This window comes from Eutrigla gurnardus, assembly GCF_963514095.1.
Source record: "Eutrigla gurnardus genome assembly, chromosome: 18".
NCBI classification, from domain to species: Eukaryota; Metazoa; Chordata; class Actinopteri; order Perciformes; family Triglidae; genus Eutrigla; species Eutrigla gurnardus.
The window spans coordinates 5347078-5369305 of NC_139929.1; the positions used below are offsets into that span (position 1 = coordinate 5347078).

At 42.0% G+C, this 22228-nt stretch overlaps 1 protein-coding gene across 1 annotated transcript in view; it reads right to left on the reverse strand.

The window, feature by feature from the left end:
- Positions 1-10188: 10188 nt before the first annotated feature.
- ptprn2 (protein tyrosine phosphatase receptor type N2) overlaps positions 10189-22228 on the reverse strand; it is a 106865-nt gene continuing 94825 nt past the window's right edge. The window contains exons 16-22 of the mRNA XM_084034213.1: positions 21498-21575; positions 18546-18665; positions 18294-18460; positions 16272-16325; positions 15189-15253; positions 13356-13429; positions 10189-11612 (exon numbers count right to left, since the gene is read on the reverse strand). Of these exons, the coding sequence (XP_083890339.1) occupies positions 11541-11612; positions 13356-13429; positions 15189-15253; positions 16272-16325; positions 18294-18460; positions 18546-18665; positions 21498-21575 (630 nt within the window). The 3' untranslated portion in view covers positions 10189-11540. The remainder of the gene's footprint in view (positions 11613-13355; positions 13430-15188; positions 15254-16271; positions 16326-18293; positions 18461-18545; positions 18666-21497; positions 21576-22228) is intronic.

Here is a 22228-nt window from a genome sequence, read left to right on the forward strand (position 1 = left end):
GGGGTTGGAGTTATGCTTAATTCCTTTTTTCATTGTGGCTGTATCTCCAGAACGGTAAGCCATAGATACACGGGCTAAAGACTGGTAGGTTCAGAAGGGTCGAATTATGTTAGAAGCAACCCTCTACCGGTCTCTACGACCTTCCGTTCCCGAGATATAAGATTAAATGTGAAAATTGGGGTTAGGGTTAGAGTTAGGGTTGGCTGTATCTCCGGAACGGTACGTCGTAGAGACTCAAGCTAAAGACTGGTGTATTCAGAAGGGTTGAATTAGGTTAGACGCCTGAGTCTCTATGACCTTCCGTTCCAGAGATATAAGAAAAATGTGAAAATTGGGGTTAGGGTTGGCTGTATCTCCGGATTGGTATGTCGTAGAGACTCGAGCTAAAGACTGGTCTATTGAGAAGGGTCGAATAAGGTTAGACGCCTGAGTCTCTATGACCTTCCGTTCCTGAGATATAAGCAAAACATGTGAAAATTGGGGTTAGAGGTAGGGTTGGCTGTATCTCCGGAACGGTACGTCGTAGAGACTCGGGTGAAAGAGTGGCGTGTTCAGAAGGATCAAATTACATTAGAGGCCACCCACTCCCTCTATGAGCCTCCGTTCCCGAGATATAATCAAACATGTGAAAATTGGGGTTAGGGTTGGGGTCGTTGTTAGGGTTAGGGATAGGTTTGGGGTTGGCGTTACCCTAACCCCAACCTAAATGTGTTGTGTTTAAATGTTAAATCTCTGGGATGTGTTTACACTGCAGACAATCTATGAGTTAAACAACAGTCTGCTGATTGAGCAAAAGCCAAATAAAAAAAGCTTTGAATCATACTGCCACAAATATAGATACATAATCTAAAAACCACTTCAAAGACAGAAACGGTCCCGCCTGCTGTGTGCAATCAGCACACTCTTGTAAGAAAACATACATTCAGTAAGAATAATGAATCACTTTTTGTTGTCTCCGAGTGCTTTTTCACACCAAATGTGGAAATTAAATATAAATTTAGATTTTTTTTTTACTATATTTTTATGTCCAGAAGCCAAACTGTCCAAATATATAAAGTTATCATTCAGTGGCATTGATTTTGAAGTTTGTGCAACTCTTTAGTCATCCTCTCCAGGCCACAGCGACATGAGAAACATGATGTTTTTAACATTTTTGTGTGTCATTTTGATCATTTTATATCCTGCACACTGCACAGTGGAAGGAGCAAGACGACTCTGAAGTGGGGAGAGAGATCAGTGTGATGTATTATCACCCTGATTTTTATCAGAGCATTGTGGACCAGCACTTCCCTTTGAAATGAAGATCAGGCCTATCTGACATCAGATGACGGTCAAAGCGCTCGTTAGAATAATGATGTATGATTACAAGCAGGCGAACAAACATCCCACACTTTTGGATCATTTACATGTGAGAGGAGTATAGGCTGCAAATCAACACCATCATCATTATGTAGCATTTAGGCTGCGGAGGATTACATTTACAAGGAAGTACAGAAAGTTCTTGTGAAAAAAGCGAGAGATTTAATTACACGTGTAGACTACAGTTCATAAAATGTAATGTAATGATGTTGAAACTAATACATCTAATCACTTTCATTTCTGAATCCGTCTATATAAAGAGCATAAACAGTCAGTGGACAAAATTGAGATTATATGTGTTTACATTTCCATGTTTTCCACATTATAGCCAATGTGTGCATGTTTGGATGCAATGAAGCAGAGAGAAATATGAACCAATACATTATCATGCAATATTTACCATTTCCACCATTTTTTTGTTTTTAAATAATGTTTATTTTGTTAAAAGATACAAAAATGAGTTGGAAACTTTACATGTAAATAGAGTGTATTAACCTGGACTTGTTCCATAATTATATTTTGAGTAATTATAACAAAGATTTATTCATATATTTTGGGTTCCTGGCAGCTTTATATTTACTTAAATTTGCAAAAGTTTGTGCTGAAACAAAAGGATACCTTACAAACAAAAACTGCAGATATTCATGAGGATCTGCTACAAAGCAAATATGAAACATGACTAAGCAATCAATGCATTTATATATAAAACAAATACAGTTCAGAGCCCTAAAACACAACCCAGTCAAACAGCACGAGGAAACGCATCGTCACATTTCCCACATTTCCTCCCCTCTTGATTGGCTAAATTTTGATCAGGCATAAAAGTTTCCGATTGGCTGCCGTGGCGGCATAGAGTTGTTGCTGTTGCTAGGATCCTGTTGCTAGGACGGTTGCCATCGCCGAGGCTCAGCAGGAAACATGTAATGAATCATGGATGGTTGATTTTTCTCTAAGCACCCTAATCTGTGATGCAGATGAGCCCAAAGCTCGCCTCCCCCGTCTCCTCCCCCTGCACCCCCCCCCCCCCCCCCCTCCGGATAGGTTCATTAAAAAAAAAAAAAAAAAAAAAAAAATCAAGTTTGGATGTCAAGGCCTGACATTTCAAATGGTCCTGAGGTTGCTATAGAGGGGGATGTGGAATACTGATATCAATTCTCATGCTAAAACAGGGGGGGGGTCAAAGGTCAGTATCAGTTATTTGTTCAGGGAGAGCCAGAGGGACACTGGCGATGACCCCCCCTGACCCCTGAGATTATTCTTAATGCTGTGACTTGTGAAGTTCGGACAGTCTCACACCTCCTGAAAGGGGCGATGCGTGCAAACAGCTGATATTTAACGCACAATTCAGGGAACACAACCTCGGTGCTTCTAAGAATAACTTAATCATTTTAATTGCAGTCGGAAAAAAGAAAAATCAACAACAAAAAACCCTATGATTTAATTTTTACTTGGGAGACGTTCCACACAGCTGTTATTATGCTATATGCTAGTTTTTCCTTTTAAAACTCATGAAAAAGCCTCATTAGGATTCACAAAAGGTCATTCATCGTGGCGCGAAATGTGCTGCCGTAACTTAACAATCGCTGTGGGCATTTTTAATATCGTGCTATTATCCTGTGCAGTATACGGGGCCTGTGTTTAGCAGAGAATACGGGGAGGGCATTTCAAACCCTCGGTTGAACCACAGTGTGCATGACTTATTTATTCCCTTCCTGTAAAAAAAGAGTGCAGCTGTTTCATATAAAGTGGCAAACAGTAAAAACCATTCACACGAAACACTTCTCGTATAGACGCTGAACATTATCCACAGAGGGTAAGACAGTGTAAAAAAAAGTGGTAATTACAGACAACAGATGACAGACAATATGGGCCCGCTGCCTTAATGGTACACAGCAGAAATACCCAGTGACTCTGCTGGATGCAAACATCTCGTGTTCACCGCTGTGGGTTTACCTTCTACTGGAACAATATTTTCTTTCATGTAATTATACGTTAGATTTCAGGCTATTTGGTCCTAGAAAGTCCTTTTCTGTTTTTTTTCACTCCTTTTTTGCTTATAATTCATGAGTATTTTTGATTTAAATTGTATTTCAGTTGTGTATTCCTAATTCCAGTGAGCTTTCTGGTAAAAAATTGATTTAAAACTTAAATTAAAAATTAAAAAATCACATTACTCTATATGTTCCATCCCCGGCCCTTTAATTAACCTCCTTCCCTTCATGCAAAAGTGCATCCCTTGACAGTCCTCTCCTTTTCCCTACCCTTTGCCCTCATCCTTCCTCCTGGCATGTCACTAAACGGATCCTTTAGAATCTAGTTGTATACGTGACGCTAATACCTTCTGACACATTTGTTCACCGTCTCTTTATCATTAATAATTATGCAAAGAAGGTGCGTTCTCAGCCGAGCAAAAGAAAGCAATCTTAGTATGCAAATGGTGGAGGTCCCGGCGGAGTGTGGCGATTAGATGCGTGTTGATAAACTCACTTATGATGAGTGACAGTGAGCAGGATTGAAGTTGTGCTGGTCAGCAACCACCGCAGACGCTGATGAACAACCCCCCACCCGCCAAATGCCATGGTATCCCCAGTTGCCTGATGGGACAGGGATGAAACAGTGTAAAATGTCATTGTGGCTGCTGTGAGCCCATTAATAACCGGAGAGGATGAAGCAGGGGGGTGGGAGGGGGGGTAATGAGAGGAGATTTGCTTCCTGATTGAAGACTTTGCCTTTTCTGCTCAGCCAGATGTTGGACCTCGCCGCGACTTGTCCCCTTCAGCTGCTAACATCTCTGAACCTTTCATCAAACCTCATCAGCTATCATGACTGGACCATAAATCCCATTAAGGATCCAACATGCCATTTTACATCCGACCCCGTGGTTCGACCCCTGGAGTGGGCGGCACCAGCTATTGGTAAATCTTTCACTAAGTCTGCATGCTCTTAGAAACAAGTTTTTATTTATACTGTTGATTGACTGAAGTAGTTTGCACTGCTAGGACTACAAATGCTAGTAAAAGCTTTTGTAAAGTGCAAATCGGTTGGTGGAAACATCTGTAGCTCTGTGGAATGAATCAAGTAGGTGTTCGGGAATCAGTAGCATCACAAGCTGCAGGCTGACTTCCATCAATAACCCCTGTAACACCAAATAAAGGTCAATCCATGTATAAATCTGTTTCAGAGTTAGTTATAAGTGAGAAGGATTAAGCTAACGTAGATTAACCGACCAATTTAGTCTAACGTTACCAGCATTATACGAGGTCGGGAGTGTCTGATTGCCTCTCGATGGCTCTCAACATGGCAGTGGCTGAGCTAGCAGCTCGTAGCTAATAGTGCTAACAACAGCAAAAGTGCTGGCAGAGCTAACAGCGTTAGGAGGGAACTGGAGGTCGGACAACAACACACACAGAGGGAAAGCGTCATGTTACAGATTATGTAACTCCGATATATCTTTACATTGCTAATAATTGCCTGCTGCTTTATTAACGTTCAGAAGACGTTCTGTAGTTCAATCGCATTTTGTTTGAAATCAACAGATTTTTGGTGCAACAGGTTTCAAGAATCCGACGTCTCTTTTCATAACATTGTTTGATCCTTTATGAAAAGTGAAACATTATCAGATGCTTGAAACATTGTAGCTTATTAAAATGATTTTTCAAAGATAAAAAAAAAGATATACCTCAAAACTACACGTTTATGATGGTAAAATCACAAATTCTGTTTTTTAAAAAAGTTTTTATCTTACCTATGCTTACTAACTCTGCTTACTTTTGACAACATGGTGGGGGTCCACATTTTAAACCACAAGTCATTGCAAGCACGAGTATGCATATGTATTCAGGCAAGATCAATTTTCTCAGGATCAGCGTTTTTTGACGAACAGAGACAGAAGAAGAAGAGAGACACTAGCCGGGAGTGCCAAGTTTAAAAGCTTGTTTGTTCCTTAAGGAGATCAAAGGTATCAAGGCCTTGGACCGACATGAGAGGACAGCCTCTGCAATCTGCTCTCCATTCACTCCCAACAACACCAGCAAAGAAAAACACGGCTTTTCTCTTTGGGGAATCCTGGAAAGCATCCCAGACAGTTTTTACAACGAGCAAACACTGTGGGATCTCCCAACCCTCTCCGCGGGGAAATGACATGTTTGTCAGCATGTTGTGTGTTATCATTGAAAAGTTGAATGACCCGCAGGTGTTTTTTTTTTTTTTTCGAGTGGAAAAAGCTTAAAGCACATCTCGGACTTGGCTCCAAACCGAAAACGTGACTTGAAAAGTTGAGGAGCTGCACTTTTTTTTTTTTAATGTACTCAGCAATTTTTTTTTTTTTAAGCAACCAAGTTCGCCCCCATAATTCAAAGGGATGTGGTTTAATGAGCATTTTTTTCTTATCTTCACAATATCTTAAGGGGATATTTCACCCATGAGGCTATTAAACCAAATGCTAATAACGGAATTCCACTTCAAGTCTAGCGTGTAAAAGTCAAAAAATGAAGACGGGGCTTGCAGCAAACTCCAGCAGATGCTAACCTTCACTGGGAAAAGTGCTGTACTTTACTGTACTAAACCCATCGTTAGGAAACTGCAGCGTCCGGTCACTCCCGTACAATCATACAGGTGGTTTTGTTTATTTGTAATTATAAAAATAACGATTATAGCCATTTTATCAAATTTTTCTGCAGCTGGAAAATCGAGTTAAACTGTAGAAACTGCTTAAATGAGCATCAGGTACTTTTGTTGGTATCCGAGTACTTTGTGATGATAACTATAAACACAAACACCATTATATAACCCTTTAATTTAGTTTTCCTCCCAAATGAATCCCCAAAATATATGAATGTATTTCTGAATTATCCGTTTCGTGCCCTCGGGTACGAGCACCCCTGCTCGGGAATCTCTGCTCTAATGAAAGAAAAGGAGTTATCCGACGCCTTTCCTTATAAGGGCTGCATGAATTTACAAGTGTGTCAGAGGGAACGAGAGCCAACGGTGATTACAATAAAGCACAGAGAGATCATCAAAGAGTGGGCAGGAGCTGTAAGACTCACTGAGGTCCACGGCTGAAAAGGCCCACTTGACGTTCTTGGCGGCGTGGAGGTCCTTCTGAGGGACCTGCTCTGTGTGTTTTAATCGGCTTGTTCCAGCACTGAATGATTCATCGGCTTTGAGGTGGCTTTACTTCCAAATTCTCTCTTATGAGTTGTGTTTCCTCATTTCATGCCTGCGACTTTGCACTTTTTTCTTTTTTTTTGGTGGCTCCTGCATGCGTTTTCCCCTGATTTCACAGCTTTTCTCTGCGGTGGTTAGAAGTGTAGTCTCCGCGATGCCAGGCGGGTTTGGGAGCATTTTTCTGGTGGCATCAAGGCACTTTAACAGTCATTTATATCCCTGCGATATGCCAGCACTCCTTAACAACAAGGAGAAACGCTGATTTCTGATCTCACTCTGAAGACTTATCCAAGCTTTAGCAGTAATTTAGAAATCCCTAAATTAAAAAATCACTTTGAGTTAAACCAAGCATCCAAAGAGGCAATACACAGTATCTAATTTTGTGACTTTTTCACAACGCATTAATCCTCCCAAATGGGAGCTGACAGGATATCACATGGTATTGTGGCACACCAGATACCTCAGGAAGCAATTACCATGAATACATTTTCTAATAAACTTGTACCCATCAGATGATAAGCAATTAAACATGCGTAATTATGGTTTCCATACAGTAATTTCTAAGCTGATTAGGTTTGTGTGCTTTACAACCTGAATGGGAGAATATTAATAGGGCTTTGGTTTGGTGTTGCTGGTTAGCGGTGGCAGCTCATCAGCGGATCATATGCAAATGAGGCTTCAGGAAGTGCATAAAGCCTCACGCCTAGCCATTAGAACTGTCAGGGGAGGGAGGGACATGTCAACGGGCAGCACACACACATGAATATGCATTCACGCTGGAGACACACACACATTGTTGAAAGGTAGGAATACTCTCTATACATTCTACACGACTCTCCACGAACAGAATCTTTATTATATTGTGTTACAGGTGTTCTTTTAATTCCAATATTTATTTTTGGTACACTTACAAATAGTTTCTAACTTGTGAGTAATGGCTTAATTATGCTTTGTAGATCAGTTATAAAACATGAATAGGAACGTGAATGGATTGTCACACAGAAGTTGAGCAGTAATAATACTGAGTCAGACAATTTAATTGATTAGACAACTGAGCTTACATTAGTTTTAGTATTGCCATTGTCTCATACCTCATACTCACCTCATACATCATACACATCTTATACCTATACTCAAACCTCACACTCACCTCATACCTCATACTCACCTCATACCTCATATATATCTCATACAAACTTCATACCTATACCTCAAGCTCACCTCATACCTCATATATACCTCATACTCATACCTATACCTCATTCTCATACATATACATCATATTTACCTCATACCTCATCCTGATACCTATACCTCATTCTCATACCTACACCTCATATTCGCCTCATCCTGATACCTATACCTCATTCTCATACCTACACCTCATATCCGCCTCATACTCGTACCTCATACTCAAACCTCATATTCATACCTCATACTTAAACCTCATACTCAAACACCTTATATGATTATACTGCAGCTGAGATTAAAAAAATGCCTTTTAACCCAGGGTCATATTGTGCACCTATTTACCAATATATGCCTAAATAATTACATTTTATTTTTTTATATTTTCATATCAAAATCAGAATGTTTTATTCTTCCTGGAAAACAAAATTAAATCTTAAATCAGCTTAAATCAGCTTGTTCTAACTAATTTCATCCATCCATCCCTCAGTCAATCTACAACTCTTGAGTTATATGTATATTCACCATGCATTATAGACATGGCAATCATAAAAAAAAGTTACATCCTTCAGTAAATATTGATGCTAATTGAACTTTTGTGAACCACTGAGCCTCCATGGCTCTGTAATAGACAGTGGCGGCGCCAGGGAGGGGCTTGGTTGGGCTATAGCCCCATCAAGAATTGTGTCAGCCCTACCGTTAGCCCTACCATAAAACCACCAAGAAAACAACAAAATAACCAAGAAAATTAGAAAATATTCATAAAAAATATTAAAAATTGTTAAAAAGGCATAAAAATCGCTCATCTCGCTTGACGCGCCTAGTCTCAGTGTAGTGGGTCCAAAACAGCCATAAAAAGCCATGGTCAACTTTTTCAGGGAAAAAAAAAGTCATACTATAGCATGTCGAAAAAAAAGTGAAAAATCGACAAAATTCATTAAATGTTGTAAAAATGATGTAAAAGTCCTAACATATGCTTCTATATCGCGTGTCAATCAAAATCTGAGTGTAGTGAGTGCAAAATAGTTATAAAAAGGCTTATTCATATCCCCCCCCCCAAAAAAGTCATACTATAGCACGTCGAAAATTCACGAAAAAGTCAGTCAGGATATATTCATAAAAAAATATTTAAAATTGTTAAAAAGGCATAAAAATCGCTCATCTCGCTTGACGTGCCTAGTCTCAGTGTAGTGAGTCCAAAACAGTGTAGTGAGTCCAAAACAGCCATAAAAAGCCATGGTCAACTTTTTCAGGGAAAAAAAAAGTCATACTATAGCATGTCGGAAAAAAAGTGAAAAATCGACAAAATTCATAAAATGTTGTAAAAATGATGTAAAAGTCCTAACATATGCTTCTATATCGCGTGTCAATCAAAATCTGAGTGTAGTGAGTGCAAAATAGTTATAAAAAGGCTTATTCATATCCCCCCCCCCCCAAAAAAGTCATACTATAGCACGTCGAAAATTCACGAAAAAGTCAGTCAGGATATATTCATAAAAAAATATTTAAAATTGTTAAAAAGGCATAAAAATCGCTCATCTCGCTTGACGTGCCTAGTCTCAGTGTAGTGAGTCCAAAACAGCCATAAAAAGCCATGGTCAACTTTTTCAGGGAAAAAAAAAGTCATACTATAGCATGTCGAAAAAAAAGTGAAAAATCGACAAAATTCATAAAATGTTGTAAAAATGATGTAAAAGTCCTAACATATGCTTCTATATCGCGTGTCAATCAAAATCTGAGTGTAGTGAGTCCAAAACAGTCATAAAAAGGCTTATTCATGGCAGGCAGGTGGTTGAGTGGTTAGAGTGCATGCCATTTACCCATGTCTGCATATATGCAGCAGCCTCAGGTTCGAATCCTGGCTGGAGATCCTTTGATACATGTCACATCCCCCTCTCTCTCCCATGTTTCCTCTCTATCCACCGCTAAATACAAAGGTGTCTATGCAAGAAAATAATCTTTAAAAAAAAAAGCCTTGATCATATTGTTAAAAAAAGGTCATGCTATAGCATGTCGAAAATTCACGAAAAAGTCAGTCAGAATATATTCATAAAAAAATATTTAAAATTGTTAAAGAGTCATAAAAATCGCTCATATCGCTTGATGCACCAAGTCTCAGTGTAGTGAGTCCACTGACATTGATTTGAGCCCCACCGTCGTATGAGTTAGCCCCACCTTAGTTGAACCAGAAAAAATACTCTGGCGCCGCCACTGGTAATAGAGGACCTCCATGCCTGAAATACATGACTGATTTCATTTCAAATCCCAGACACTTTCTCCTCTGACAGAGCCGGCCAACCAAACATTTCATCTGTACAAACCTGCGAGTCGCTCCCAGATCCAAACCCTCGGGGAGCACGATACATCTTTTCTTTGTGACTTTACCCAGGCTACCGCTCCATCAAATGCCATTCACTGTGAGAGCAGCCTTCCTCCTCCCGTGTGTCAGAAATAACATTAAACACCAACACGATGAAGCAGTATAATCTCTTGTGATTTATTATCAACCTGAATGTTACTTTTCACACAAAATATATAGTTCTCATTGAGGCTCTCGGTAAACATTTCAGATAGCACTATGTAGGGATTCATAAAGTCATTCATCGTCTATACATAGAGGGAATAATCCATCATGTAGCACAATATATCACAATATACATATATAATATATATAGTGATGGGGGGAGGGGGACAAACAAATTTAGCAACAATCCCAATATAAGTTCCGCTTAAATATATCCTATTATTACTCAGTTATTTGTATTACATTTAATATTGACAGGGATGTTCATGGAGAAATGTGTAAAATGAGTGCAATGAGGAATAAAAAACACCTGATATGTCAAGAAGATATCAAGAATCGTGACGTGTGAGGCCGATGACTGGATCCAAAATACAACGATATACACTTCCACATCTGTACAGGTGATGCTGAGTATATAGTGGGTTGATTCAGATCACAGAGGAGAAGAAACGTGAGGAGGTTTATTTCCAAAACGCTATATGTATCCAGCGCACAAACTCATTGAGGGGATCTGTACAATATCAGGATCTTTACAGGCACGAACGTAAGTTACTTTACATGTTAATATTCTAAAAGTACTATAAGTGAGAGCTACGATGATTTGTTTGTGAGCAAAAAATATATTGGCAACCATTTTTCAATTAAACATTCTCTGGTTTCCTAAATGTGACAATTTCCTGTTTTTCTAGCTTAAGATTTGAAGTGTTTGTGGACAAAATGAGCCAATTTAAGCCATTTTTCTTCACAACTCCAACTGCATATTATATTTGAAACCATGGTTAGTTGCAGCCCTACTATAGTTTGTTGTAAATGTGCCATTTTCTAAGCATCTAAATCAGTTTATCGAACGACAGATAGCTGATTTCGGAACAAAAATCTTCACTTGACATCACGTAAAACAGCTCTTCAGTGGCACTAGAACTAGAATGTTCAGGAACAACATCACAGTTATAGAGGGTTCATATTGACCAAAAAAAAAAAAAAACACATTTCACAGCAGGAAGCTGGATCTAAGCCTCCGCGTCGGATCTGGTCCGACACAGATCCCCGATCGACAGTTCCTGCTCTGAGGCGAAATTTGTTTTGCAAAATATGGATCCAGGTGAGATATCCGGCACGACATTCATAAGTATACGGTGTAGAGATATATATATATATAGAGAGAGGGAGAGGTGGAGGGGAGGCAGAGACAGAGGAGAGAAACAGAGCGAGGAGAAGGAAGGGCAGAGAGAGACGTCAGTCTTGAGTGGGCAGAGGAAAGCGGTGCTCAGCGAGCGAGGAGAAGGTGGGGGATGTGATGCCTTCACTGAGGAAGCGCTTTCAGGATGGCGTTCACCTCCTCTGCCACGGCTGTCAGCGCAAACTCAAACTGCTCCTGAGGAGGAGTAGGAGGAGGAGAAGGAGGGAAGGATGCAAGGAGAGAAAGACAGTTTTTAGTGTGTAACAGCTCAGGAATGCCATTTCAGAATGACTGGCAGCTTCCTCCCCCTCTCCTGACCCGACCCCTGGATGCGTTTTGGCCACAGACTTGAGGCGAAGGTTAGCCGCTCTCCGGGCTTTCAACTCGGAGCGAGCGTCATAGATCCAGTCAGGTGTGTCTTAAAATAAAAGAGTCTCTCAGCTCCGTCTGTGTATGTGCATCTATTTGCGAATCCCACTCATAGTTCTCCCCACGGAGCGCAAAAAGGGGGGGCTGATTGATGTTTTTGCCCCATGGACCTGGTGTTTGTTATATTCCTCTCCTCTCCCCAGGCTGCAGGCCACGAGGTCCTCTCACAGAGAAGAAGGTACGTAGGAGTTTAGAGGGAGCAGGCTTCAGATGTGTCAACACCACAGCCTGCCACAGTCTGGCCTGAGGATAGGCTGAATCAATACCGGTGGCCGTGCATTGTGCTTTGCAGTGGAGATTATCTGGAGTGATTAGGTTCTGCTATTGTTATCTGTCTTCTGATGGCGTGATCGGGGCCAGAATATATAAAAAAAAAACGACATCCATCTATAGTATACACCATTCTATCTAATACCACATTTACTTAAAGTTCTGTGAGTTTTAAAAAAAGGAACAGGAGCAGGTGTCGTGTGCTGTTCACATTTATACCACTGGGGGGAGATCAATCTCTGCTGGGCAGATCAGAGATGGATCGTTAGTAAGGAAGAGAAATGGTCACACATGCTGTAATTACATCACGTTGGTGTCTGTCAGAATCAGTAACCAGTAAAAGAAGGGAAATAGTATTTTATTTTTCACTGAGGTATATCCAAAAAATAAAAAAAATTGGGTTGTCCAACCCTTAAAATGTAACTTTTAATGTAATAATACCTCATTACAATGTAATTTCACTGAGAGTGAAAAGCTTTTCTGTGCTGAATACAGCAGGGCTGTAAACGCAGCGTTAATGAACTAGGAAGACTGAAGTCTGTTAGCAAATTGCTTCCATAAATATCATCATCCACCGCTGCAAGAAGTTTGCCTTTATGATTATTATTATTAGACCTTCCGATTATAAGAGACAAACACAAGTGGATGAGAGGAAATGCTTCGTCGGCAACTTATTTCTCACAGTGTTGTGAGGTTGACGACCCGCTGTGATGCAAACTGTTGTTCAGTAGCAACGTTTTTAATAGATCAGACAGAAGCATAGACTGCTGTGGTAAAACGTTATAAGATGAAAGGGAATTAAAGATAAAGAGCATTTTAAACAACATGCTTGATATCTGATTCACTGTCTCAGATGTTTGTCAGGGAAAGCATCAGCTTTTGCAGGAGGATTTGCAGCTTTTCTCCGTTACATATCATTTTGAAGTGAATATCATTTGGTTTTGGACTTTTGATTAAATAAAATAAGACATAACGTTCATACTATTTGTTGAGAGAAAATCCCAGAGAAGGTAGAAGATCTCTCTGCATCCTGTGATAAAGGTGGAGGAGTGAGTTATTGTCTTCCAAGACAACGTTTGTCTAATCCTGCAGCAGTTATCGTTACCACATCATTTCCCCTGATCCATGTGCTCATGAAGTAGACAATCGTCTGCTTGAATGGCTGAAGCCCCTCCTCCCTTCGCCGCCCCCCTCCAACCCCAACCCCCCACCTCTCTAACTCAAAGCCGGGGACCTTACCTTTGTCTGGACCATGCCAGCTCTCTGGTCTCTCAAGTGCTCCAGGGTAGCGGCAATATCAATCTCTTTAGCACCTGCAACAGACCGAAAATTGGACTGAGTTCAAAGCAGCGGAGTAATCCAGCTCACATCTGTCAATCTCTCTTTATACCGGGCTCCCTTTGGAACAGCGCAGCGATTGAAAATTATTACATTCATCCCTCGAAAGACTTGGACGAGAGCCACACACTGTTTCATGCTAAAATATGCAAGAGGATATTTTTGGGGTCTGGGAAATGGGCAATAATGCACTAAAAAAAAAAAAACGTAAGCGCTGACTGCTCTGAGAAGCTTGTTCAAAAATGGGTTTGGATAATGTGCGACAACAATACCTGTGTGTGTGTACAGTATGTGTGAATCAACAAACTCTAATTAAAGCGATTTCCTGCCTTCGCAGCAGCCATACTGATGATTAACCTATGCAACAGTTTGCTCGCCTTCAACGGCGATCAGCTGCTGTTCAGTTAAGTCTGTTTTGGCTTTTCGGAAAAGTGTGTGACGTTAATCTGGAAATCTTATCCGACTTTCAGATTTATGGATTTTTCAAGCGACATGCCAGAGCTCATTTGAGGAAGGAGGGAGGAGGAGGGAGAAGAGAGAGAGAGAGAGCCCCTGAACTCTCAAGATGTTTTTGAAAGTAAGGCAGAGAAAGCAAGCAAAAGAGATGAAGTAAAAATGTATGTGTGAGTGAGAGAGAGAGAGTAAAAAGAGAGGGATTTAATGCAGCTGGACTTAGTACTCAAAGTACTCCAGTGCTCCAACAAGACTTTCATGTCTCCGAAGGGCTGGATTCCAAAGTTAAGCTGAAGAGAGGCTCTTCGACCAAAGAAAGAAAAAAGCTTTGGAGAGTGAGATTATGTTCATTTTATACATTCTGCTTCTGGAGCAGGAAACAAAAGTTTAAAAAGAGACCGGGTGGCACCTTTGATCACCACGGACAACAGCGCGTTTGTGGCTGAACCTGATGAACTCCGCCGGGACGGGGTCAGCCTTATTACTGTTTTACAGGACGGGAAGGAACTGCATCGGAGGAGGCCGATCTGCTAACCTGCTCTGAGGAGCCAGGATCGCAGGAGGAGGCCGCGCGGAGGGTGAGGGTAGAGGGCGGAGGTCAAAGGGCAAAGGGCAGAGGCCAGGCTAAGCTATGGGGGGGCTTTAAGGTGACGCAGGACGGCCTCTTTTCTCGAGGTTGGTGCAGGAGACACACATGATGGGGAAGTTACTGTGATTTGTGATCGATTGCAGTTTATCTCCCTTGTCTGCGTTTTTTTGGATTATACAATGCTAACTCAAAATTGCAAAACTAAAAATCTCTGGCAATTTAGTTTATATTTTTGGGGTAAAATAGAAAAAGCATACATACAGTCCAGGGTGAGAGTGGGGGTGTAAACGGATTAACAACAACAACAAAATAAACCCATTAAATATTAAATGTTGATTCAAACCACTGGAGCAAAGTTCCAAAATTCCGCCTTTAAACATTTCATTTCCATGCAGGCGCTATCTAAATTCACGTCGCAGTTGTGATGCGGACCAATATGGCGTGACGGGGAGCTGAAACAGATAATTACTAATGTGGGTAAAGGTTTCCTTTTCATTTTCCTTTTTCTCTTTGTTCCACCCTCCTGCACTCCTTCCAGGCTTTCCCTCCACGTCTGCCTCTCTCCGGGCCTCGGGAAAGTCACCCTCTAATGCATCCCCAAGACCCTCTGTGGAAAATGAGAGGCTTTGGCGTTGCCAGGGCAACACTTAAACGCGAGCAGAAAGAGTGAAAGGGAAGGCATTGATCGTTACCTTTAGCCATCCTATTGAGGACCATGTCAATCAGAATGTAAGTCCCACTCCTGCCGGCTCCATCACTGCAGAGTCAGAGAGAGAGAGATTAATCATTAAGGAGGCAGAGTGAAGCTTTAATCTGAGAATGTTTTTCTTATAAGGAAACAAATTGCTCATTTACATCTGCTGAGAGACTGTGGAGTATATTTAAACAAAAATGAGTCAATGCACCCCGACACACGCTGCTCCATCTGCTTAAAAACCCGATACTGACGATGAAACAGGATATTAAAATAGCAAAAAAAAGACGATAATCCTTCATATTCTTAGGAAAAATACCTGGACAGATCTGAATATTTGATGTTCCAATAAATGTGATTTGCACACGAGTGCATGTGTGGTCTGGAGACTCGCTGGGCTTTTGGGGGAGAAGGGAACGGTTTCTGAGGCACACTGGGGACAAAGGCTTTTTAAATGAATGCACCTCAGGAGCAGAGGAGAGGTTGAGAGGCCAGGGGCGGTTCGAGAACAGCTTTTGGAGAGCCTTGCTTTTCCATTACTCCAGAGATAGTCTTATGAAAAGCCTCCCTTTGTGCCCGCCGGCCATTCAACGGCTCTGCATGTTAATTGCAAACAAGGCGTGCACATCTCTCTAATAAAGGCAAGGCCAATAAAACAGGAGAGCGGCCTGAGCACCACTGCTTCATTAATCCACTGCTAGACACTCAGTCCGTACGGATCTCTCTGAGGGAGAGCAGGCTGCCACTTCCCCACCCCCTCCCCCCCATGCATGACTTAACAGGATGTGACTATTGAAAGTGGTCAGACAGATACCTGGTGTTTAACACAAACCAATCAAGGCCGGTTAACTAACTCAACCAAATGGGAAATGGAAGTGTCTCCGGCTGAGTGTCTTTGTGCCATACCATCTCCATAAAGATGCAGCCGGTGGAATAAACAGCCGCTCCGGAGGACCCAGTAGAGACTAAATGGACTGAACAGTTTTAAAATAAACAGCCTCTCCCTCCCCTCCGACACACAATCACCATCCCCATTCAGCGGCGTCAGCCACTGTCACAAGGTTCAAAAAGTTGTACTTGCCTGCAGTGGACAATTATCGGGCAAGACCGACCCCGGTAGCACTTGTTAACCTTTCTGAAATGAAGAAAAAAAAAAGAGAAAATATGATGTTATTGCAAGTTTGGCGGCTGCTAAATCACACGTTGGAGACGTATTATGTTTTGTTGAATAATAAGTGATAATTAAAGCAAAGCGTGATTCATGAGGACCTTCGGGCAGCCTCCGGATGTAATCCATGACAGCGACAATCAAAAAAAAAGAGCAAACTGGGATCCTGAGAGACGCCCCCCCGCTCCTGTCAATCAATCACTTTAATTTGAGGACGGAGAAACAAATCAAGTGTGGTCGCCACGTCGACAAATTGAGCATCGTTTTCAAACGGCATTATTGTGACATGAAGGTGATGGATGCGGCGGTGTGATGCTGTGATTGTTGACCGCCGACGCATTAACTTCCAGCCAATTATAAATGTTACACACCACCACAGGCAGCGGCGGTGAAGGCCAACAAGCCCTTTTCACACCCCTCGCTGTTGCCATGGAAACTGACTACACCGAGAGCTTTCCGCGTCGTTCCGTCTCCCTCGTTTTTTTCCCACCGCTCGGCGACAAAGTGACAAATAAATGTCTCGTCAAATCGCGTACTTATTATTTGTTGTTATAGGAAACATGCAAATAAAGCAATAAATGTAACATAAAAACATGGATCATATAAATCAATATGCCAATTTGCACTTCTACTAAGATGTAGGTCTAGCATGACAGATGCTGAATATTAAAATGTGATCAAACAGAAGTAATGTTTCTTTTTTTGTGTATTTTGCATTCATTTTTGATTGTACATCAAATTACATTGCATCAAATGCTTATTTTAAATGTTTAAGTATATATATACATATAAAATGGGAATATGTCCTCAGTTAAAGAGCATTCAGAGATGGTTGGAGTTCCCATGCAAGCCAGAGGAAGGAGCAGTGAGACGGGGAGAGGGGGGAGAGTCAGGAGTGAGAGAGAGACAGGTTGTGCCCAGGCCTGGCTGAGGAGACACAGTTTCCAATGATCACTTTTGTGACTATGCAACTGGGCTCATATTACTAGCTGCAACATCACAAAAATGACACTGGCAACCGCAAAAATACCAAGATGGCCGAAACCGTGAAAAGCAGCGGGTGTGTGCCGTACATCACGTGGATCTGAGACCTCTGACTCACACGATCAGAGAGCTTTAGATTCCCGATCCCCCCTACAGCAGCGTTAATGGAGCTTCATCTAGTCGGTAGGGAGGCCTCAACAGCAAAAATGAACGTTTATGCAATCAAAACACAAACCTACACACCAATATCATAAATCAATAGAACTGACTGCAAAGCTAGACCCAGTTTAATTTGAAAAAGAACACAAAATACAGACAGTCAGGTGAGGATGACATGATAACACTGCACATCCTCCTCTCTTTTTTCCCCCCCCTCTCATCTGCATTACAAACCGGTAGCACAGACTTCCCCTCCACAAATCAGATGCATCTTTTCTCATTTGGAGGGCTTTTCCTTTGCCTGTGGGTTCTCCCAGAGGAGCTATTGGTGCTCCTCTGCCAGAACACATTATATGGAGAACAGGGTGAGGTTATTCAGTCACTAGCTTCCCCCCCCCACCCCCTGCTCCCATGTTTTTAGTGAGACAGCTCTCATTTAATTGGGTGTTTGAATTAGGTGGAGTTTTTTTTTTTTCTTTTCTTTTCTTTTCTTCCCAAGCCAAGCCAGGCAGTGCGGGGCTGTTAATTTGCTGCATCACATGTGCTGGAGGGAGGTTAGGGAAATAGGGCCCAGGATGAAAGGGATGGTGCAGAAACACAGTCCTTATTAGAACAACCATTCTCTAGGACACCAAAAGGCAGAGGGGCAAAAGGGAGGACGGACCAGAAGAAGCGCTGACAGGGATACAAGGGAAGATGATTAAGAACAAGCTCAGGATAAAAGGCCAGCTGTAAGGCTGGAAATGTGTCTGAAGTCTATCCGAGCTCCAAACCTGGGGATCTGAACTCTACCTGCGGAAGTCTAGGAGGGTCCGGGCCGAGTTGGGGATGCCGCGGTCCATCCAGGACAGGAAGTGGAACTGCGTGACGGTGCGGGTCTCGTTGGTGTGCAGGTTCTTCAGGTAGAAGCTCCGCACGAGGAAGTCCTCGCACCAGATGTGCTCCGACACCAAGTTGACCTACATGTAGGAAGAGACAGCAGAATTAATTACAGCATCTTATAGCATTTGGGGTATTTTCGTGTGGTAATAAAGTAAGACGTACCTCGTAGACGTGGTAGACGTCGGAGCCTTCGTCGGGCCAGTAGGGGTGACACTGCTTCACCCCGTTGTCAGAAAGAGGCGTCAACATGACGACGACCACGCAGCCGCTCTCCCACACCATCTGCACACGGGGGGAAAACCACGTCAGACGGCCCCTCAGACGCCACTCAACGTGTGTGACGTCACGAGTAGCGCATTAGCTTCACGTAGCACCCTCGTCTTTTCGACTGAAATTGATTTCTTGATCCCGGTCCAGGAAGTATGAATAAATGTCACCTCTCGGCGTGCGACATATGATAAATGTTAAGTCGTGCGGCGGGGGAAGGTTCCCCGAGTGAGATCGCAACATCTACCGAGCCGCCGCTCCGTTTCATCTTATCACGATCTAATGTGTCCTTGGGAGAAACAAAACACAGGGCCCCATAGCAGCCATTAGGAAAATGAGGAGGAAACGTGGGCTTTTATGATTGCTATAAAAACACAATGGCCTTGACAATACACTAATCACGAGCTTCTGTGATCCGGCCCAGTGGACACATTACACGCCAACTGTGCCAACTGTGCCAGGATGTGATGAGATTAGGCAAGGTGATACGGTGGGTGAATATTATCCATTTAGTCTTGTAAGATTTGGCAAATAACTGCAGGTAGAGAGGTGGAGTATATTTATCTTCAGCTAGATTCTTACTATACATCATATAGAAACATGGAGGCTCCAGATAAAAGCCTGAAGTTGCTGCTCTGTGAACTGTGATGGGCTTTTTGTTTTTTTCGGTATTCAATTGTAAGGGGTAAGCAGGAAAGCGAGGCCCAGCAGAGCTCAGGTAACAGAGGGGATGGAGGAGGGGGGGGGATGGAGGAGTGAAGGCTGAAGGGATGCAGGAATGAGGAGTGGAGGATTAGAGCAGAGCCGCCTTTCACAGCGCTGCCTGGGGCTGCTGTGGATTAGATAGGACAGAGCAAAAAGATTTGCCTCCTGCATGGCCCATTTGCATGAGAGTGCCAGTGTTTCCTCTGTTTGTTTACTTTTAATGGGGGAAAGAGGGTTTTTTTTTTTTTTTTCCTCCCGCCACAACCGGAGGTTTACCATATTGAATAGGGAACGGCTACTGTTTCACAGACTTGGATTCATCCTGTCAGTCAATTTGTGTGTAATTCTCCATCAATTTGTTGCTTAATTGGTAAAGATTTATAGTTGATTTCGGGACTAAATATCAATTTTATTAGATAATGGATGTGCATTTATTCACCTGGCAAGGGAAGAAATTGTCAGACAAACAAACTAAAAGATAATCATGAACGGAACTGAAATTAAATACAGGAAACAGACCTTCAATTTGAGCTGATGTAGTCAATTACGGTTCTTTCCAGATAAAAGGTAGTGTATCTTTTATTTTTTACTTAATTGAACATCATGTGAAACGTTTTTAAGCATGTTTTTTGGGGGTTTAAAAGCAAATTACACACAAAAAAGCAAAGATTACTTTTGGGTTCTCAGAAGAGAACCAGACCAGAGTGAATTTGGCATCGCCACCCTTCCTCCGGTCACGAGCGGGTGCCAACGTCTGTCCTAACACCAAGTCAGCACTATCATAATGATTGGAAACGAGTACAAGACGCAGAGAGCGGGGGGCCAGCTGGTCCGCCAGGATTTATGCTTCACACTTCTATATCCTGGTCACGGCTAGCAGAGTTGCTCCACCATATGGAGGCGATGGGCCTACTAATTATGACGGCGCTGTCCTATTAACACATAAGAATGCCATTTGGCAACCGTGCATCATTTAAGGCATACCTCCGCACGAGACGACGTGTTTTACAATAGCCTATATCGGGTGATTAATGGCAGGGCCGGCTGACATTTATGGTCAGGGGAACGGATGCAAATAACACGGAGAGAAATGCTAATATGAGCAAACATCAGCATTATCACAAATAATATAATAATGTTACTTCTTGGGGGGTGCATAGCTAGACTATTATTTATAACCAAAAAGCTGCAGGTTTAGTACATATTCGGCTGGTGACACTGTTTTATTGATGAGTAGGAACAGAAACATAGCCCTGGTTTATAATGTATGATTATCATTTGAGTGGCAGAACCAAACAATTTTACAAGAAAAACATACAATTTTTCTTCCCCGTTATGATTTGATGTAAATAGGAAGTCTGATTTTGCCCATGGATTCCAGAGTTATGTTGTCGGCTACAACTTGAGCCCCTTCATTTCTTTATTTGTGTATATTTTTGTCAAATTGGCATCATTAAAAGTTTGCCGAATCAGCTATTTCTGTGTAGACTATTACTGGATTACTTTGATATGGAGGAAAAACTTTAAAAAATGTCCTTTTTCATGATTTCCAACCAAGTTTATTTGGATAATGATATCCTCTGAAACGTTTGAGTCATCTTATCTAAAAGTATGTGTTTCCTGTCTGTATTTTCAGACTTTACCGAGTTACGACTGAGAGAATAAATGGAGAGTGCCATTTTTTTTTTACAAAAATTGCAGCAATCAGAGAGGAAAGGGTTATTATTTTGCATGTGAAATATAGGCCGTTTCTGGTTGTGTGGACTCCAAAACCCAGTTGCAAGTTGAGAGAAAGAATATTGTCTCCATCCAGATGATTAGAAGAGTCTTTGAGGATTCTGGAAAAACCCTCAAAAGTGTGTTTATTGACCTTCTGGGATGGATTTTTATTTTAGGAAAATTGGATCTTTAGCTGGGACTATTTGACTGTAGTACATTCTACTTGCTTGGAAAAATCCCACTATTGCTCTACCACAGTCATCAAGACACACTCGGACCAAGAAGAACACATCAGAACCACACAGGAATCGGTAAATACGCGCAGAAAGCACCTCTGCCGTGGTTTCTACCCAACCCTCATCTCTACAGAAACATGACAGCAAAAGATGAACAACCACTGGGAATGAAGACCTTTAGCTTTACCTGCCAGAAGTCCACCACGGTGGAGAGGAGCGGGCCCTGCGAGGCGATGTAAGTCGGGTTACGGGGGTCATGGTCCATCTGGGAGAGCGGGAGCAGAGTGTGAGATGGAGATTGGGTGGAGGACACGTGAAAACACACAGTCTGGGTAAAAAGGCTTCCATCAAAGCCTCCGGCTGGATGGAGGGATGAGGAAACATTTCGCTTCTTCTTTTTCTTTCATTCACGGATTTGTTCTCTCTGAACTTCTGTTGTCAAGATCTCGTCGTTCTGATGGGTCTGATTGGACTAAATTCAATTGGATTATAAAGATAACGACGCACTATTCCCCATGCCAGATACGCTTTAAACACATGGAAGGTCGCTGCTTGTGTCAGTTCATCTTTATGATTTTATTTAAAGTTTCTTTAAACATCATGTTTGCACAAAGACCTGAAGACCTTGGCCTTTGCCGTCTATTGCCAAATCAAAATAAACACTTGCGTTTGTTTGATTATCTTCAATAACTTCATTAGCTCAACATTAATTTCGTTTTTTTATTTGTTCAATCACTTCCACAACGGCCTCACGCCAATGAACTCATGTAATGGCTTTCAGATCTCAGTGTCATGTGTTGACATGTTTCTACATGAACCATTATAAGGTGGTGGGGGTTTAAAGCCTGCAGGCTGTTGATGTGAGGGTGTTGAGTGTTTCGGGTGAGACCTAATAACATGAGGGGGAGGGGACTTGAT